General features: G+C 46.2%; 1 protein-coding gene across 2 annotated transcripts; it reads left to right on the top strand.

Moving 5' to 3' along the window:
* The first annotated feature begins 13,627 nt into the window (after positions 1-13,627).
* On the top strand, positions 13,628-16,970 carry LOC105708961 (HLA class I histocompatibility antigen, A alpha chain-like). Of its 2 annotated transcripts, XM_064380649.1 has the most exons (7): positions 13,628-13,737; positions 13,867-14,136; positions 14,342-14,617; positions 15,213-15,488; positions 15,609-15,725; positions 16,172-16,204; positions 16,326-16,970. In XM_064380649.1, exons 1-7 carry the CDS (start codon positions 13,665-13,667, stop codon positions 16,475-16,477), a joined length of 1,197 nt encoding a protein of 398 aa, XP_064236719.1. In that variant the 5' UTR covers positions 13,628-13,664; the 3' UTR covers positions 16,478-16,970. The 2 variants fall into 2 exon arrangements, with proteins under 2 accessions (XP_064236719.1, XP_064236720.1); XM_064380650.1 differs by lacking the exons at positions 16,172-16,204; positions 16,326-16,970 and adding an exon at positions 15,887-16,165 and having other exon boundaries at positions 13,633-13,737.
* Positions 16,971-17,620: the final 650 nt, after the last annotated feature.

The following is a 17,620-nucleotide window of genomic DNA, read 5'->3' as shown; positions in this document are numbered from 1 at the left end:
TCCCACCATCATAATCAGTAGTCAGAGCTCAGTAAGTATTTGTTAAATAAATGTGTCAGTACAATCAGAGTATGACAGTATAGTAAGGCTTTAAAATATTTAAAGCAGTCTCTGGTTTAATATTTATCACTTGAGTAGTGTATGAATTTATTTATTTATTTATTTATTTATTTATTTATTTATTTATTTATTTATTTATTTTTGGAGAGAAGGTCTTGCTCTGCAGCCTGGTCTGGAGGGCAGTGGCATAATCGCAGCTCACTGCAGCCTCAGCCTCCCAGGCTCGAGCAATCTTCCCAGCTCAACCACCTGGGTACCTAAGACTACAGGCTCATGCCACTATGCCCAGCTATAAGTTTTGGTATTTTTTGTAGAGACAGGGTTTTGCCATGTTGCTCAGGCTGTTCTTAAACTTGTGGGTTCAGACAATCCACCCTCCTTGGCCTCTCATTGTTGAGATTACAGGCTGGAGGCACTGCACCTGGCCTGAGCAATCTATGAATTTTTAAAATCCCAACCATAGTAAAATCTTTATGTACAAGCCTGCTTGTCAAAATATTACCTACAAAAAGACAAGATGAAAGCAGATGGATCTAAAAGAACTCTGCTTACATCATCCCCTTATTTGAGATGGAGTGCAGCTCATAAAAGTGTTTCAACTTTTTAAATTTAAAAAATTTTTTAGATGGAGTCTAACTCTGTCATCCAGGCTGGAGTACAATGGTAGTGATCTCGGCTCACTGCAACCTCTACCCACTGGATTCAAGTGATTCTTTTGGCTAAACCTCTTGAGTAGCTGGGACTACAGGCATGTGCCATGACACCTGGCTTGTTTTTTGTATTTTTAGTAGAGATGGGGTTTCACCACATTGGCCAGACTGGTCTCGAATTCCTGACCTCAGGTGAGCCATCCACCTCGACCTCTCAAAGTGCTGGGATTACAGATGTGAGCCACTGTGCCTGGCCAAAAAAAACGTGTAAACTTTATACAGACTTTACAACATCGAAGACTACTTGTATAATAATACATTCAAAAAGCAACATTCAAAATAACTCATAACATATAAATGCAACTTGTGCAATAAAGGTATCTATTAAACTATATACATAGAAAACAATAAAATGGGCCAGATGCCCTGGCTCATTCGTGTACTCCCAGGACTTTGGGATGCCAAGGCTGGTGGATGACTTGAGGTCAGGATTTCGAGACCAGATTGACCAACACGGCAAAACCTCGTCTCTACTAAAAAAACAAAAAATTGCTATGCCTGGTGGTGCATGCATGTAGTCTCAGCTACTTGGGAGGCTGAGGCATGGAAATCGCTTGAACACGAGAGGCAGAGGTTTCAGTAAGCCAGGGTGACAGCACTGCACTCCAGCCTGTGCGACAGAGTGAAACTGTGTCTCAAAAACAAAAACGAAAACTAGCCAACAATAACAAAATGGAAATCAGCACCACTGCAAAGGACAGCTCCAGTGACCAACATTCACACTGAGTACAGGAAAGTTCAACAATAGAATAGCAGCGATATTTTTCAGGAAAGACCTAGGCGATATTTCTTTCTTCTGTGCATTTTATTTTTTTTAATTCAAGCAGGCATTGATTTGTGCATTTTAAAGTCTTCTGTGATCAAATAAATTTTCACATTTCTAATATTCAAAATGAAGCATTTGAAGTAAAATAACAATGAAAAGTGGCTGAGTGCACACCTGTAGTCCCAGCTACTCAGGAGGCTGAGGTTGGAGTATAGCTTGAGACCAGGAGTTTGAGACTGTAGTCAGCTATTATCACACCAGTGAATAGTCACTTCTCTCCAGCTTGGACATTATAGAGAGACCCCATCTAAAATAATAACACAAAGAAGTTCAGAGCTCCTCTCAACCTCAGCCTAAAGCAAACTTCTCATTTGAAGTCCATAGGGCAGAAATGCCTATCATGGCACCTCCAGAGAACAGAAAAATATTCTTCCTACACTCCATGACTCATCCTTCAGTTACAGTGTTTAGCTGAGAAATGAAGTCAATGCTAAGAATACCATCAATTTATAGAATACTGATTATCTCATTTATAGGCTTAAAATGATAATTATATGTATTTGTGTAAAATTATCATCACACCTAAGACAGTGACAGGGATTTTTCCCTTCCATAGATGAAAATATGAGCCCCTGAGAATATAAAACTTGGTCTGGGCTCAGTGAAAATGTTGGCCTTGAGAATTAGGAGACACTTATCCTCCTGCAGGCCACCTGGGCATGAGCCACACCAGTGGAGGCTGCACAACAGCAGGAAGAGCAACTGAGAACCCTGGAGGGTTTACACTTATAGAGGGTGCACGTCCAGTGGAATGCAGCTGAAGGATGGGCCAAGGTAATAATCCAGCTTTCTTTAATTCTTTCTTCAGCTGGGGTAGGCAGATGGGTGAGTCGGTCAGCTACACATGAGGTGTATGGTGTTCCTAGAGCCATTGTTAGTTCCTCTGCTGTAAACTCCATGCATGTATACAAAATCTCTATAGTCACTGATAAGCAGGATCCTTTTAAAAAAGCAAATAACTTTCTAATATAAAGCCAAACAATTCCCTCCAAATGAATTATCCTAGTTGAATAATCTCTTCACTCCCACTGGAATTGCCCCAGAGTTACACCTGAGTATTTGGATCCAAACAGAAAGTCATTTTGGAGGTTGAGTCTGGCTGATCTGGGATTGTTTTGAAGAAAGGCTTTCTACTTGCAGAAAAGCAAGGATGAATTCTGAGTAGGATATGACGTCCTGAGTGGAAAAGACAGATGGGCAGATGCTCAAGCAAACTCAGGAGTTTACCATACAAAAGATTTTGAAATCTATTCCTCAGCCCCAGAATCTACAAAGGACTAAAACAGATTTACAAGAAAAAAAAAAAAAACTAACTCATCCAAAAGTGGGTGAAGGATATGAACAGAAACATTTTAAAAGAAGACATATATGAGGCCAAAAATATATGAAAAAATGCTCATCATCACTGGTCATTACAGAAATGTAAATCAAAACCACATTGAGATACCATCTCACACCAGTTAGAGTGACAATCATTAAAAAATCTGTAGACAACAGATGCTGGAGAGGAAGTGGAGAAATAGGAACAGTTTTACCCTGTTGGTGGGAGTGTAAATTAGTTCAACCATTGTGAAAGACAGTGTGGCACTTCCTCAAGGACCTAGAAATAGAAATTACATTTGACCCAGCAATCACATTACTGGATATATATCCAAAGGATTATAAATCATTTATTATAAAGACACATGCAAATGTATGTTCATTGAAGCACTATTTTAAGCCTATAAATGAGACAATCAGTATTCTATAAATTGATGGTATTCTTAGCATTGATGTAGAATTTGTCTGGTTTTTGGACAACCAACCCGAATGCCCATCAATGACAGACTGTACAAGGAAAATGTGGCATATATACACCATGGAATACTATGCAGTCATAAAGAATGATGAGTTGGTGTTCTTTGTAGGGACATGGATGAATCTGCAAGCAATCATTCTCAGTGAACTGACACAGGAACAGAAAATCAAACACTGCATGTTTTCACTCATAGGTAGGTGTTGAACAATGAGAACACATGGACACAGGGAGGGGAGCATTACACACTGGGGTCTGGTGGTGGGGGCCAGGGGAGGAACAGCAGGGTGGTGGTGGGGAGGTTGGGGAGGAATAACATGGGGAGAAATGCCAGGTATACATGATGGGGGAATGGAGGCAACAAAGCACATTGCCATGTATGTAACTATGCAACAATCCTGCATGATCTGCACATGTATCCCAGAACCTAAACCTATGAAAAAAAAAAGGCTACAGACTGTGGGCCTGACTCCTGTGTAGTAATTCTGACAGCACAGTCTTTTATTTCTGCTGTGTAGATAGAGAACTGTTGAGGGGAGTTGCAGAGCGCTAATGCATGCTAGTGTAGGGTCTCTCTCTAAGGCCTTCTTGAGCAACCGAAAGGAAAAATGAGGCAAAAATTTTTGGTTTATGGGGATACCTAAGTTCCTTTCATAGGTTCATAAAGTGGTTTGGTTATGGGGATAAAAACCTGGTATCCAGAAATGAAAGTATCCTACAATGCCTAGGAAGGAGAGAAGCTGTTGTTTAGTGGATGGGGCTGGGGGTTGGAAAATTAACGGGATATGGTTGACAGGGAGAGCATGTGTATGCTGTTGAAAGACTATCACAAATGGGGAAGAAATTGGGGCTTTAGAAAAAGCATTTTTGAGATCAAGAACAGAATAGTGAGTTGTGGAAGGAGATATGGAAGACAGGAGGGTATAGGGGTTTGGTACAATCAAGTGGATGAGAAGTACAATCTGATTGATGTAGAATTTGTCTGGTTTTTGGACAGCTAGGATAGGGGAAGAAATTTGTGCTTTGGATGGTGATACACAATACCCCTTTGAGTACAGATGCTAAAGAAGCAGGAGGGTGAATTAAAAGGCCATGTTGCAATAGATGGGTAATAACAGGCTTTATCCCTTTTAAAGCCTGTTGTGGGATCTGGTCCTGGTGTTGTGCAGGGTAAGGGTAGTTAGGTTTTAAGGGGTTTCTGAGGGGTTAGTGACTTGTAGCAACGGATGGGAAGGCGATGTTCCACACCCTCGGGTTAAGGTAGGGGGACATAAGGGGAACTATTGAGGTAGGTACGGGTTCAGGGAGGAGGGCAGCAATGAGGTGTGGCTGTAGCCCAGGAACACTTAAGGAGGCAGACAATTTTGCTAGGATATCTTAGCCTAACAGGGACCTGGTCAAGTGGGGATGATTAGGAAAGAATGTGGAAAGGAGTACTGGCCTAATTGACACCATACTTGGGGAGTTTTGAGAGGCCTGGAGGTCTTGCCATCAATTCCCACAACAGTTATGGAGGTCAAGGTGACAGGTCCTTGAAAAAAGGCAGCGTGGGGTGGGTGGCCTCTGTGTTGATTAAGAAGGGGATGGACATAGCCTTCACAGTAAGAGTTACCCGAAGTTCAGTGTCTGTAATGGTCCAGTGGGCTTCCAAGATGCTCAGGCAGCATTAGACTTCAGCCGCCAAGCCAAAGGTTGGAGCTCCAGGAGCTTTGGGAGCAGCGGTTGGACAGTCAACTTTCTCTGGGGGCCCTGCACAGATGGGACAGGGCTTAGGAGGAATCCCAGGCTGCGGGCATTCCTTGGCCCAGTGATCAGGTTTCCAACACTTGAAGCAAGTCCAGGAGGGGTGGCTGGATGCGCTGCAGTCTGGGCCCTTTGAAGTCTTTGTGAGCCAGTGGTGTGGCCAGGGGTTTGTCTTACAGAAGAGGCAAGCATTTGTAGTTTTGAGATGTGCTGCCGCAGGGCAGGTTTTTCCCTATTATTGAACACCTTGAAGGTGAGGTTTCTTAATTACTGTTGTGGGGTTTGTGGAGCAGATTCTAATTTCTGTAACTTTTTGTAATGTCAGGGGCTGATTGGATGATAAAATGCATATTAAGCATTAGTCCGGGGTGAGAGTAGAAGTAAGGATGACTTTTAAGTTACTCCAGCTGAGATTACAGGACTGGGTTAAGTATTGGAGGATCTGATGAAAAGGAGCCTAACCGGTGGCCAATTTGGGAAAGGTTGGATAAAGTGAAATGAATGTGCACCCTAACTATGCCTTTGGCTCCAGCCACCTCTCAATGGGGGAATTGTTGGTCAGGGGCACAGGCGGTGGCTGAGGGACTAAACTGTAAGCTGGGCCACATAAGAGGTGAGGAGGTGACAGGAGGGGCATAAGGTGGTGGGTTGTGGGCAGAGGAAGAGGAGGAAGGCTCTGGGGGATGGGGTTAGGTTCTGGAATAGGGCCTGGTTTGGACAGGCAGGGAGGAGAAAGGTTGGAAGGGTTGATGGACAAGGAGGATTCTGGGTTACAAGCAGAGGAAGGAGGGGCAGACAGAAGGGAAGAGAAGGATTAGAAATTAGGGAGGGATAGGTGTGTAAAAAAAAATGCCTGGATGTATGGAATTTCAGACCATTTGCCCATGTTATGACAAAAATTGTCTAAATTTTGTAAAATAGAGAGGTTGAAGGTGCCATTTTTTGGCCAGTTAGAGCCCTTGTCTAACTTGTATTGCGGCCATGCAGTGTTACAGAAGAAGATGAGACATTTGGGATTTAGGTCAGGAGAGAGGTAAAGAGGCTTGAGGATTTTTAGAACACAGGCCAATGGAGAGGAGGAAGGGATAGAAGACGGACGATCGCCTATCGTTCTGAAAAGGCAGCAGAGACAAGTAAAATGGGCATGCAACCCAGCCACTCATTAGGAGTCCCTGGTTGTGCCAGGGTTGAACCTCCTCATTAGTGAGTGGCCAAAGAGAGTGTCTACATTGTCCTGCCTGACCTGCCTCCAATATTGGCCATGAGACTGCTGGGCGACTGACTAGGGTGAACATCTCCATGATAGTCAAACCACTGGGGAAATCTGGGTCCCCAGATCTGTGACATACATAGGATTTTTCTTGTCCTGAACTACACGGAAGAACCTGATTTCACTGATTTTCCTTGTCTTTGTGGTGGAAAAAGAAAGAAAACAGAAGGGGGAGGAAGTGGAAAGGAAAAGACAAAAAAAAAAAAAAAAAAAAAAAGGAAAGCAAAGAAGAGACACTGCTTACCAAAATAGCCTGTGGTCTGTGTCTGTGAGCTTGTCTGATGATCCCAGGTCGGTAGGTAGATCTTTTCATGGAGGGAGCACAAGAACAGGGATGGGGGTTTGGTCTCCCGTAGGAGTTCCCCCATCCCAGTTTTCCAGCACCAAATGTTAAAACGTGTGCTTTGAATGAAGGGACCCCCCAAACAGGCTTTGTGTGAGCAACATGGCTGTTTATTCACCTAGGTGCAGGTGGGCTGAGGCTGAAAAGGGCATCAGCAAAGGATGGTGGGATAGGAGTTGGTTTTATAGGTTTTATAGGTGAGCAGTGGAAAGTTACAGAAGTTACTTTAGGGTGGTTTTTTGCAAGGTGGGAGGAGGTTGTAGGGTGTGGAGTCAGGAGGTTGGGACAAGGTTAGTTACAAAGACCGATGGCCTTGTCAATTGAGGCAGGAATAAGAAACAAAAACGAATGTCTCAGGTTAGTCACCACAAGGGTTGATTGTTCTTCCTTCCAGCTACTTCAGGTTTTCTAATTCTGGAAGGCCCTCCAGAGGTGTATGTCCAGTTCATGTGGGTCACCATGCAGTCCAAGGCATAGTCAGACCTTACAATTTTCAAGAAAAACTCAGAGATATTGTTGAATATCCTTTCTCTGTCTCAAACTGTTTCTTCCTCAGCACCCAAGGCTCTGTGATGTCTTAAACTTTTAATCATTAATTTAAAAAGAGAAGCTTATCACAGAATTAGTAAAGAAAACGATTTTAAAATTCATGTGGATCCAAAAAAGAGCTTGAATAGCCAGGAGAATCTTAAGCAAAAAGAACAAAGCTGGAGGCATCAAGCTATCTGACTTAAAACTATAGTACAAGGCTACAGTAACCAAAACAGCATGGCAATGCTACAAAAACAGGCACATTGACTAATGGAACAGAACAGAGAACTCAGAACTAAGACTGCACATCTACAACCATTTGATCTTCAACAAACCTGACAAAAACAAGCAATGGGGAAAGGATTCCCCATTTGATATATGGTGCTGGGAGAACTGGCTAGCCATATGCAGAAAATTGAAAGTGGACTGCTTCCTTACACCTTACACAAAAAAAAACTCAAGGTGGATTAAAGACTTAACTGTAAAACTCAAAACTATAAAAACCCTGGAAGAAAATCTAGGCAATACCATTCAGGACATAGGCATAGGCAAAGATGTAATGAAACTGCCAAAAGCAACTGCCACAAAAGCAAAAATTAGTAAATGGAATCTAATTAAACAAAGGAGCTTCTGCACAGCAAGAGAAACTACCATCAGAGTGAACAGACATCCTACAGAATGGGAGAAAAAATTTTCAATATATCTTTCAACATATCCCTCTGACAAAGGTCTAATATTCAGAATTTACAAATAACTTAGGCAAAGTTACATGAAAAGAAAAAGACTTTATCAAAAAGTGGACAAAGGACATGAACAGACACTTCTCAAAAGAAGACGTACATGCAGGGCCAGGCACAGTGGCTCAAGCCTGTAATCCCAGCACTTTGGGAGGCCGAGGTGGGTGGATCATGAGGTCAAGAGATCGAGACCATCCTGGTCAACATGGTGAAACCCCGTCTCTACTAATACAAAAAATTAACTGGGCATGGTGGCGCATGCCTGCAATCCCAGCTATTCAGGAGGCTGAGGCAGGAGAATTGCCTGGACCCAGGAGGCGGAGGTTGCAGTGAGCCAAGATCGCACCATTGCACTCCAGCCTGGGTAACAAGAGTGAAACTCCGTCTCAAAAAAAAAAAAAGAAGATGTACATGCAGCCAACAAACATATTTTTAAAAAGCTGAACATCACTGATCGTTAGAGAAATGCAAATCAAAACCACAATGAGATACCATCTCATGCCAGTCAGCATGGCAAATATTAAAATGTCAAGAAACAACACATACTGGTGAAGTTGCAGAGAAATAGGAAGGCTTTTACACTGTTGGTAGAAATGTAAATTAGTTCAACCATTGTGGAAGACAATGTGGCAATTCCTCAAAGATTAAGAACTAGAAATACCATTTAACCCAACAATCCCATTACAGGGTATATACCTAAAGGAATAGAAATCATTCTATTATAAAGACAGATGCATGTGTGTGTTCATTGCAGCACTATTCACAATAGCAAAGACATGGAATCAACCCACATGCCCATCAATGATGGACTGGATGAATAAAATATAGTACATCTACACCATGGAATATTATGTAGCCATAAAAAGGAATGAGGTCAAGTCCTTTGCAAGGATATGGATGAAGCTGGAAGCCATTATCCTCAGCAAACTAACACAGGAACAGAAAACCATACACTGCATGTTCTCATGTATAATTGAGAGCTGAGCAATGAGAACACAAGGATACAGGAAGAGGACCAACACACACTGGGGCCTGTTGTGGGAGGGTGCTTGTTGGGGAGCATTAGGAAAAATACCTACTGCATGCCAGGCTTCATACATAGTTGATGGGTTGGTAGGTGCAGCAAACCACCATGGCACACGTTTACCTATGTAACAAACCTGTACATCCTGCACGTGTACCCTAGAACTTAAAATGAAATAAAATTACAAGACAAGTTAAAGCATTATTTAAAATTAAAAGAGTTTAAACCATATTAAAGAAAAATTGGGTAAAAGAAGACTTTGATTTACAGAATCCTGAAACAATACTTTTAATTTTGCTTTCAATATCTATGCAAATCCTTTAATACTGCTCCCTTCCAGAGGAGCAGCTTACTTCCCTCCCTTGAGTGTGGCTTGGACTTAACGATGCACTTCTGATATGGCCTGGCTCTGTGTTGCTACTTAAATATCATATTGAATTTTCATGTGAATTGTAATTCCCCCTATATTGAGGAAGGGACCACATCGGAGGTAATTGGATCATGGGGGCGGTTCCCAGAAGCTGGGTTTTTGTTTGGTTTTTTTTGAGATGGAGTCTTTCTCTGATGCCCAGGCTGGAGTGCAATGGCACAGTCTCGGCTCACCACAACCTCCACCTCCTGGTTTCAAGGGATTCTCCTGTCTCAGCCTCCTGAGTACCTGGGATTACAGGAGTGTGGCACCATTCACGGCTACTCTTTGTATTTTTAGTAGAGACAGGGTTTCACAATGTTTGGTCAGACTGGTCTCGAGCTCCTGACCTCGTGATCTGCCCACCTCTGCCATCCAAAGTGCTGGGATTATAGGCGTGAGCCACCATGCCCTGCCCTCCATGGTGTTCTAATGATAGTAAGTGAATTCTCATGAGATCTGATGGTTTTATAAGGGGTTCCCATTTCACTCTGCATTTCTCTCTCCTACCACCACGTGAAGGATGTGTTTGCTTCCACTTCTGCCATGATTGCAAGTTTCCTGGGGCAGCCTTCTCAGCCATGCAGAACTGTGAGTCCATTAAACCTCTTTCCTTTATAAATAACCCAGTCTCAGGTATTTCTTTATAGCACTGTGAGAACAAGCTAATACAACTTCTAACAGATAGAGTAATGATGACATAACAGTTCGTGACTCTGGGTGTAGAATGTAAAACTCACTGTGGCTTCTACTTTCTTTCTCTCTCTCTTTGGGATCATGAGCTCTGGGGGAAGCCAGCTGCTGTACTATAAGCTGCCCTGCAGAAAGGTCCATGTGGCTAAGAACTGAGGCCTTCTGAGACCAGACAACAAGAAACTAGGCCTTTTCCAACAGCCATGTGACTGAGCCATGTTTCATGTGTGTCCTCAGCCCCAGTGAAACACTCAGATGATGGAGCCCTGGCTGACAACTGGACTACAACCTTGTGAGAGGAACTCAGCCAGAAGCACTCAGGGAAACCTCTCCTGGATTCCTGACTGTTGGAACCTGTGGGAGATGATGAATATTTGTTGTTTTGAGCTGCTAAATTTTACATAATTTGTTATGTAATAGTAAATAATTTTCACAAGAAAGTATTATTACACATTAATTTAGACATTAATTTGCATTTGCTCCAAATTTATCATCATTATTACTATTATTATTGAGACAGAGTCACGCTCTGCCACCCAGGCTGGAGTGCAGTGGCATGATCACCACGCCCTGCAGTGTCGACCTCCTGGGCTCAAGGGATCTTGTGACCTCAGCCTCCTGAGTAGCTGGGACTACAGGCATGAACCACCATACCTGGCTAATTTTCTAATTTTTTTGTAGAGATGGGGGTTTAACTATGTTTCCCAGGCTGATCTTGAACTTCTGGAGTCAACCAATCTGCCTTCCTCTGCTTTCAACAGTGCTAGTATCGCAGGCATGAGCAAACAGACCAGGTCTAAATTAACTATAAGATATTAAATATGTAAATTAGGTGTAAAATGTAAGAAGAATTTCCATGGCTGAAGAGGATGTATTTTGTTACCGTTCACAATGATCACTTTACTTGAACTTCAGTTTCCAACTGTGTCTCAATCAAACACAAAAGGAAGATCCAATCCTTGCTTGGCTGATTCTATGATACCCCCAACAACCATCTCCTGGCCATTCACCTTCCCCCAGTTATTCAACCCACTCTAATGTAGGTGCTGCTGTGAAGGGATTCAGCAGATATAATTAAGGGTCTCAATTAGTTGACTTTATGCTGCGTTTTTTTCTGCTTGGACTGTCCTAGGTGAGCCTGGGAAAGGACTGGGTCCTTCCTGAGCATAGAGATTCACAGTGTGAGAGGGATTCAGCATGAGGGGTTTCCTCTATTGTGGGCTTTGAAAATGAAGGGGCTGCGTAGGCAAGAATGCTGGTGGGCACCAGGAATTGAACACAGCCCTCCCTGTTCTCTACCTTGACAGCCAGCAAGAAACAGTGACCTCAGTCTTACAACTGCCAGAAACTGCATTCTGCCACCTCTGTATAAGCCTGAAGGAGCATTCAAAATGAAAACACAGCTTTGGGAAGTCCAGAACAGAGATTCCATCCACATCTTGCCCAGACTTCTGACTAAGGAAATATAAACAGCTCAATGGGTGTTGTTTGGCCAGGAATGGTAGTGCACGCCTGTGATCCTAACATTTGAGGAGCTGACACAGGAGGATCACTTGCAGCCAGGAGTTTGAGACCAGCAGGATAATGTAGTGCGATGCGACACTTGTCTCTACAATTTTTTTTTAATTAGCTGGGCATGGTGGCACTTGCCTGCTCTCCTAGCTGCTCTGAAGACTGAGACAGAAGGATCCCTTGAGCCCAGGAGTTTGAGGCTGCAGTGACCCATGATCATGTGACTGCACTTCACCCTGAATGACAGAGGGAGACTCTGTCTCTAAAAATAAATAAATCAACAATAAATGATTGTTGTTGTTTAAAGCCAATGTTTGCAATAATTTATTACCCAGTCTTATAAAATTCATACACAGGCTCAACAGACTCATGGAATGAATTCATGAATTGAAAGACACACTAGTTACATAAAATCTGTCAACTTTCTCAGTGTTTTATATTTTGTAATTTTCTGTGGTCCATTTTAACACACTTATGTTTCAATCACTCAGTCAACAAAAATTAATTTAGTGCCTACACTGAATCAGGTATGCCCTAATATATTCTCGTGCTTGACATTCTAGAAGCTTCACAAGATGGAGGTGGAGCCACTGGAGTGTTTTCTGTGGAGAAATGACACACACTGACTCACAGCAGGACCACTGTGGAGAGAACAGTCACGTAGCAGGTAATGGGACAGTGCTAGAGCCACTATTCAGGAGTGACAGGGTGGTGGGGAATAAAGGGAGAGGAAGGCCTTAGGGATGAGAGGGACGGAGGGAAGGGCTGGAGAAGCAGGAGGTGAGGAGAAGGACCAGAGGGAAAGAATTCAAAAGCAGCAGAATTCTCAGGTTTAAACAAATTGTTTTATAGATTTTTAATACACCCAAATACAGAGCTTCTCAGGGTGTTCTTTGCAGTTGGCCTTTGACACCTTATGTAGGTCTGCCTAAAAACTAATTATTGCTTATGTTAATCAGGTTTAGAAAATACTATGGGCCTATAAGTAAACACCCCACTTAGAAGTGGATACTTCCTAAAAACAGGCAGTGCACTGGTGAGGGGCATTGTGACTGCATTGAACACTTGCGACTGTGAGGTGAATGAAGTCTGTACTGGCTCCTGGTTGCAACATACAGTAACACAGTGTGCGACTTTGTATTCAGGAGATGCCCTGGACTCACACAGAAACTCAGGTCTATGCAGTGAAGCTAAATTTAAAATACAACAAGCGGGAGTCACAGATACATTGTCTGGGAAAGTGAAACAGGAGCTTTGTGAGTCCTGTTGTAATGCTTTTAGACACATTTATATATCAAGGGGCCAAAGTCACACTTTTTGACAATTCGGTTCTCGATTATTCAGGAGTTATCAAGATTCTGCTACCCACTGTAGTTAATATAACAGAAAGGAAACTCGCCTCTATGCTATCTCATGCTCTCAGGCAAAAATTCTTCAGATTTGAACAGCAACAACAAAAAACCCTGTCTCTACACCTCCGTTCCCAGGGAGAGCTCACTCTCTGGCACTAAGCTTCCTGGGGGTGAATTTTCTTCTAGAAGAGTCCAGGGGGACAGGTAAGGAGTTGGAGGCAGGCAGTCCAGTTCAGGGACCGGGATGCAGGAATGACAAGTGAAGGGAGAGGGACGGGGCCCATGCTGAGGATTTCTCTCTGGTTTCTCAGCAGCTCCTGGGCCAAGACTCAGGGAGACATTGAGACAGAGCGCTTGACACAGGAGGAGCGGGGCCAGGGCGAAGTCGCAGGGCCCCAGGCGTGGCTCTCAGGGTCTCAGGCGCGGAAGGCGGTGTTTGGATTGCGGAGGCGCAAGTTTGGGGATTCCCCATCTCCGCAGAGTTTCTCTTCCTCTCCCAACCTGTCTCGGGTCCTTTTACCTGGCTACTCACGTCACAGACCCAGTTCTCACTCCCATTGGGTGTCGGGTTTCTAGAGAATCCAATCAGCGTCGCCGCGGTCCCGGCTATAAAGTCCCCAGTCACCCATCCGGACTCAGAGTCTCCCCAGAGGCCGAGGATGTCGGTCAAGGCGCCCCGAACCCTCCTCCTGCTGTTCTCGGGGGCCCTGTTCCTGACCGAGACCTGGGCGGGTGAGTGCGGGGTCGTGAGGGAAACAGCCTCTGCGGTAGGAGCGAGGCGCCCGCCCGGCGGGGACGCAGGACCCAGGGAGCCGCGCCTGGAGGAGGGTCGGGCGGGTCTCAGCTCCTCCTCGCCCCCAGGCTCCCACTCCATGAGGTATTTCTACACCTCCGTGTCCCGGCCCGGCCGCAGGGAGCCCCGCTTCATCTTTGTGGGCTACGTGGACGACACGCAGTTCGTGCGGTTCGACAGCGACGCTGCGAATCCAAGAGAGGAGCCGCGGGCGCCGTGGGTGGAGAAGGAGGGGCCGGAGTATTGGGACCAGAGCACACGGATCCACAAGACCACCGCACAGGCTGACCGAGTGAGCCTGCGGAACCTGCGCGGCTACTACAACCAGAGCGAGGCCGGTGAGTGACCCCGGCCGGGGGCGCAGGTTACGACCCCTCCACATCCCGCACGGACGGCCCGCCCGTGTCGCCCCGAGTCTCCGGGTCCGAGATCCACCCTGAGGCTGCCGGACCTGCCCAGACCCTTGACCAGGGAGAAACAATCCCCGCAGGTTGAGCGGGAGAGGGGCTCGGTGGGCGGGGCTGACCGCGGGGGCGGGCCCAGGATCTCACACCTACCAGAGGATGTCTGGCTGCGACCTGGGGCCGGACGGGCGCCTCCTCCGCGGGTATCGCCAGCACGCCTACGACGGCAAGGACTACCTCGCCCTGAACGAGGACCTGCGCTCCTGGACCGCCGCGGACGTGACGGCTCAGATCACCCAGCGCAAGTGGGAGGAGGCCAATGTGGCGGAGCAGCGGAGAGACTACCTGGAGGGCACGTGCGTGGAGTGGCTCCGCAGACACCTGGAGAACGGGAAGGAGACGCTGCAGCACGCGGGTACCAGGGGCCAGCGGGAACCTCCCTGATCACCTGTAGACCTCCCAGACTGGCCTTGTAGAAGGAGGGGAGGAAAATGGGACCAACACTAGAATATCACCCTCCCTCCGGTCCTAAGGGACACAGATCCTCCTGGGTTTCCAGATCCTGTACCAGAGAGTGACTCTCAGGGCCTGCCCTATTCTCTGATACAATTAAAGGTTGCAGTCTCTGAGGTAAAGGAGGGGAAATCAATCCCTGGAATACTGATCAGGGGTTCCCTGTGACCCCACAGCAGCGTTGGGCACCAGGATTTTTCCTCTCCTGCCTTGTCCTCTGCCTCACACTCAATGTGTGCAGGGGTCTGACTCCAGCTCCTCTGAGTCCCTTGGCCTCCACTCAGATCAGGGCCAGAAGTCCCGGATCCCCCCTGAGACTAGAACTTTCCAAGGAACAGGACATCATCCCAGGTGCTTGTGTCCAGGCTGGTGTCTGTATTCTATGCTCCCTTCCTTACCCCAGGTGTCCTGTCCATTCTCGGGATGGTCACATGGGAGCTGCTGGGGTGTCCCATGAGAGATGCAAGATGTCTGAATTTTCTGACTCTTCCCTTCAGAGCCCCCCAAGACACACGTGACCCACCACCCCATCTCTGACCATGAGGCCACCCTGAGGTGCTGGGCTCTGGGCTTCTACCCTGCGGCGATCACACTGACCTGGCAGCGGGATGGGGAGGACCAGACCCAGGATATGGAGCTGGTAGAGACCAGGCCCTCGGGGAATGGAACCTTCCAGAAGTGGGCGGCTGTGGTGGTGCCTTCTGGAGAGGAGCAGAGATACACATGCCATGTGCAGCACGAGGGGCTGCCTGAGCCCCTCACCCTGAGTTGGGGTAAGGAGGGGATGGGGTGTCATGTCTCTTAGAGAAAGTAAGAACCCTTCTGCAGCCCTTCAGCAGGGTCAGGGCTGTGGCCTGGGGTTCAGGGCTCCTCACCTTCCCCTCCTTTCCCAGAGCTGTCTTCGCAGCCCACCATCCCCATCGTGGGCATCATTGCTGGCCTGGCTGTCCTTGGAGCTATAGTCACTGGAGCCGTGGTCGCTGCTGTGATGTGGAGGAAGAAGAGCTCAGGTGAGGAAGGGGTGAGGAGTGGAGTCTGAGATTTGTTGTCCCACTGAGGGTTCCAGGCCCCAGGTAGAAGTGTGCACTGCCTGGTTACTGGGGAGCAGCATCCACACTCATAAGCCGACCCAGCCTGGGCCCTGTATGCCAGCGCTTACTCTTGTGTAAAGCACCTGTGACAATGAAGGACAGATGTATCACCTTGATGATTGTGGTGATGGGGACCTGATCCCAGCAGTCACAGGTCACAAGGGCAGTTCCCTGCTGAGGACAGTCCTTAGGGGGGGCAGTCAGTCCAGGACTCACACCTGCTTTCCTTGTTTTTCCTGATCCTTCCCTGAGTCTTTATTCACACATTTCTGGAAACTTCTCTGGGGTCCAAGACTGGGAGATCCTCTAGGACCTCATGGCCCTGCCACCTTTCTGACCTCTCACAGTACATTTTCTTCCCACAGATAAAAAAGGAGGAAGCTACTCTCAGGCTGCAAGTAAGTATGAAGGATCCCCTGAGATCATTGAGATATTGTGGTCGGGAGCTCATGGGGAGCTCGCCCAGCTAACAGCATTTCCTATAGGCTCTGACCAGGTTCTGTTTTTGTTCCACCTCAGTCAGTGACAGTGCCCAGGGCTCTGATGTGTCTCTCATGGCTTCTAAAGGTGAGATCCTGGCAGGGGGGTGGGGGAGGCTGATGTGTGTGGGTTGTTGGGGGGAACAGTTGGCACAGCTGTGTTACCGGGTTTCTTTGACTTTGATGTATTGAGCTGGTGATGGATTGTTTAAAACATGATTGATATAAAGTTGTTCATGAATTTTTTTTATAGTGTGAGACAGCTGCCTTGTGTGGGACTGAGAGGCACTATTTATCCACATCTTCCAATTGTAACTTCAGAACCCTGACTTCTCTTACTGCAAAGGCATCTGAATGTGTCTGTGTCCCTATAGGCATAGTGTGAGGAGGTCGGGAGACCAGCCCAGACCCGTGTCCACCATGACCCCCTTCCCCACGCTGACCTGCATTCCTTCCCCATCACCTTTCCTGTTCCAGAGACCTGGGGCTGGGATGTCTCCATCTGTGTCTCTCAACTTCATGGTGCACTGAGCTGTAACTTCTTACTTTCCTATTAAAATTAGAATCTGAATACAATTTACTTCTTCAAATTATGTCTATGAGAGATTGATGGGTTAATTAAAAGAGAAGATTCCTGAAATTTGAGAGACAAAATAAATGGAAGACCTGAGAACCTTCCACAGTCCACGTGTTTCTTGTGCTGATTTGTTGCAGGGGAGGGAGTAGACGGGGCTGTGCCCAGGGGGTGCTCAGGCCACGGTTAGCTTTATGTGGTCACTGCTCAGCTGGGTCATCTTTGCAGCTCCGTTGTCCTTAGCCCTTCTAGTAGACCCTTGCTTGTCCCACCACAACCTGTGATCACAGGGACATGGATGTCACCTATGGTGGTCTCCACAGATAAAAGTTCTTGTGGTATCCGGAGACAAATATTCAGACCTCTGTCCCTCTCACTCTCCTTCCAGGTGTCTTCCTGGACTGTATTTTCCATCTTTTCTCCAACATTCTTAGAGCAGATTCTGCTATTGCAGAGAGGAGGGCTCCCGTAGTTTCTCATCATAAGTAACTTTCTCTTGGAACTCCTTCTGTTCTATCTCCTACTCTTCTTCTTGCCCTGATTTTTAGTAATCCAAGTGCTGCCTACAATCCAAACTCACGGATTTATAAAGCTGAGTCTAACTTATATTCATATGTGGTTGAAAAATTGGAGCCATAAGCCTAGGGTTATCTTTCCTGAAGAGAAAAGTATGATTGTGTGCTGCAGTGTTCAGGAGGGTTGGTGTGGGAGGAGGGAGGGAGGGAGGACACAGAAGCAGCCCTGGTTAGAAAAGCTCTGGC

The sequence above is a fragment of the Aotus nancymaae genome, unplaced genomic scaffold (genome assembly GCF_030222135.1).
Source record: "Aotus nancymaae isolate 86718 unplaced genomic scaffold, 86718_ANA_hifiasm-v0.15.2.pri h1tg000027l, whole genome shotgun sequence".
NCBI lineage: Eukaryota > Metazoa > Chordata > Mammalia > Primates > Aotidae > Aotus > Aotus nancymaae.
This window is presented reverse-complemented; position numbering and strand designations above follow the sequence as displayed.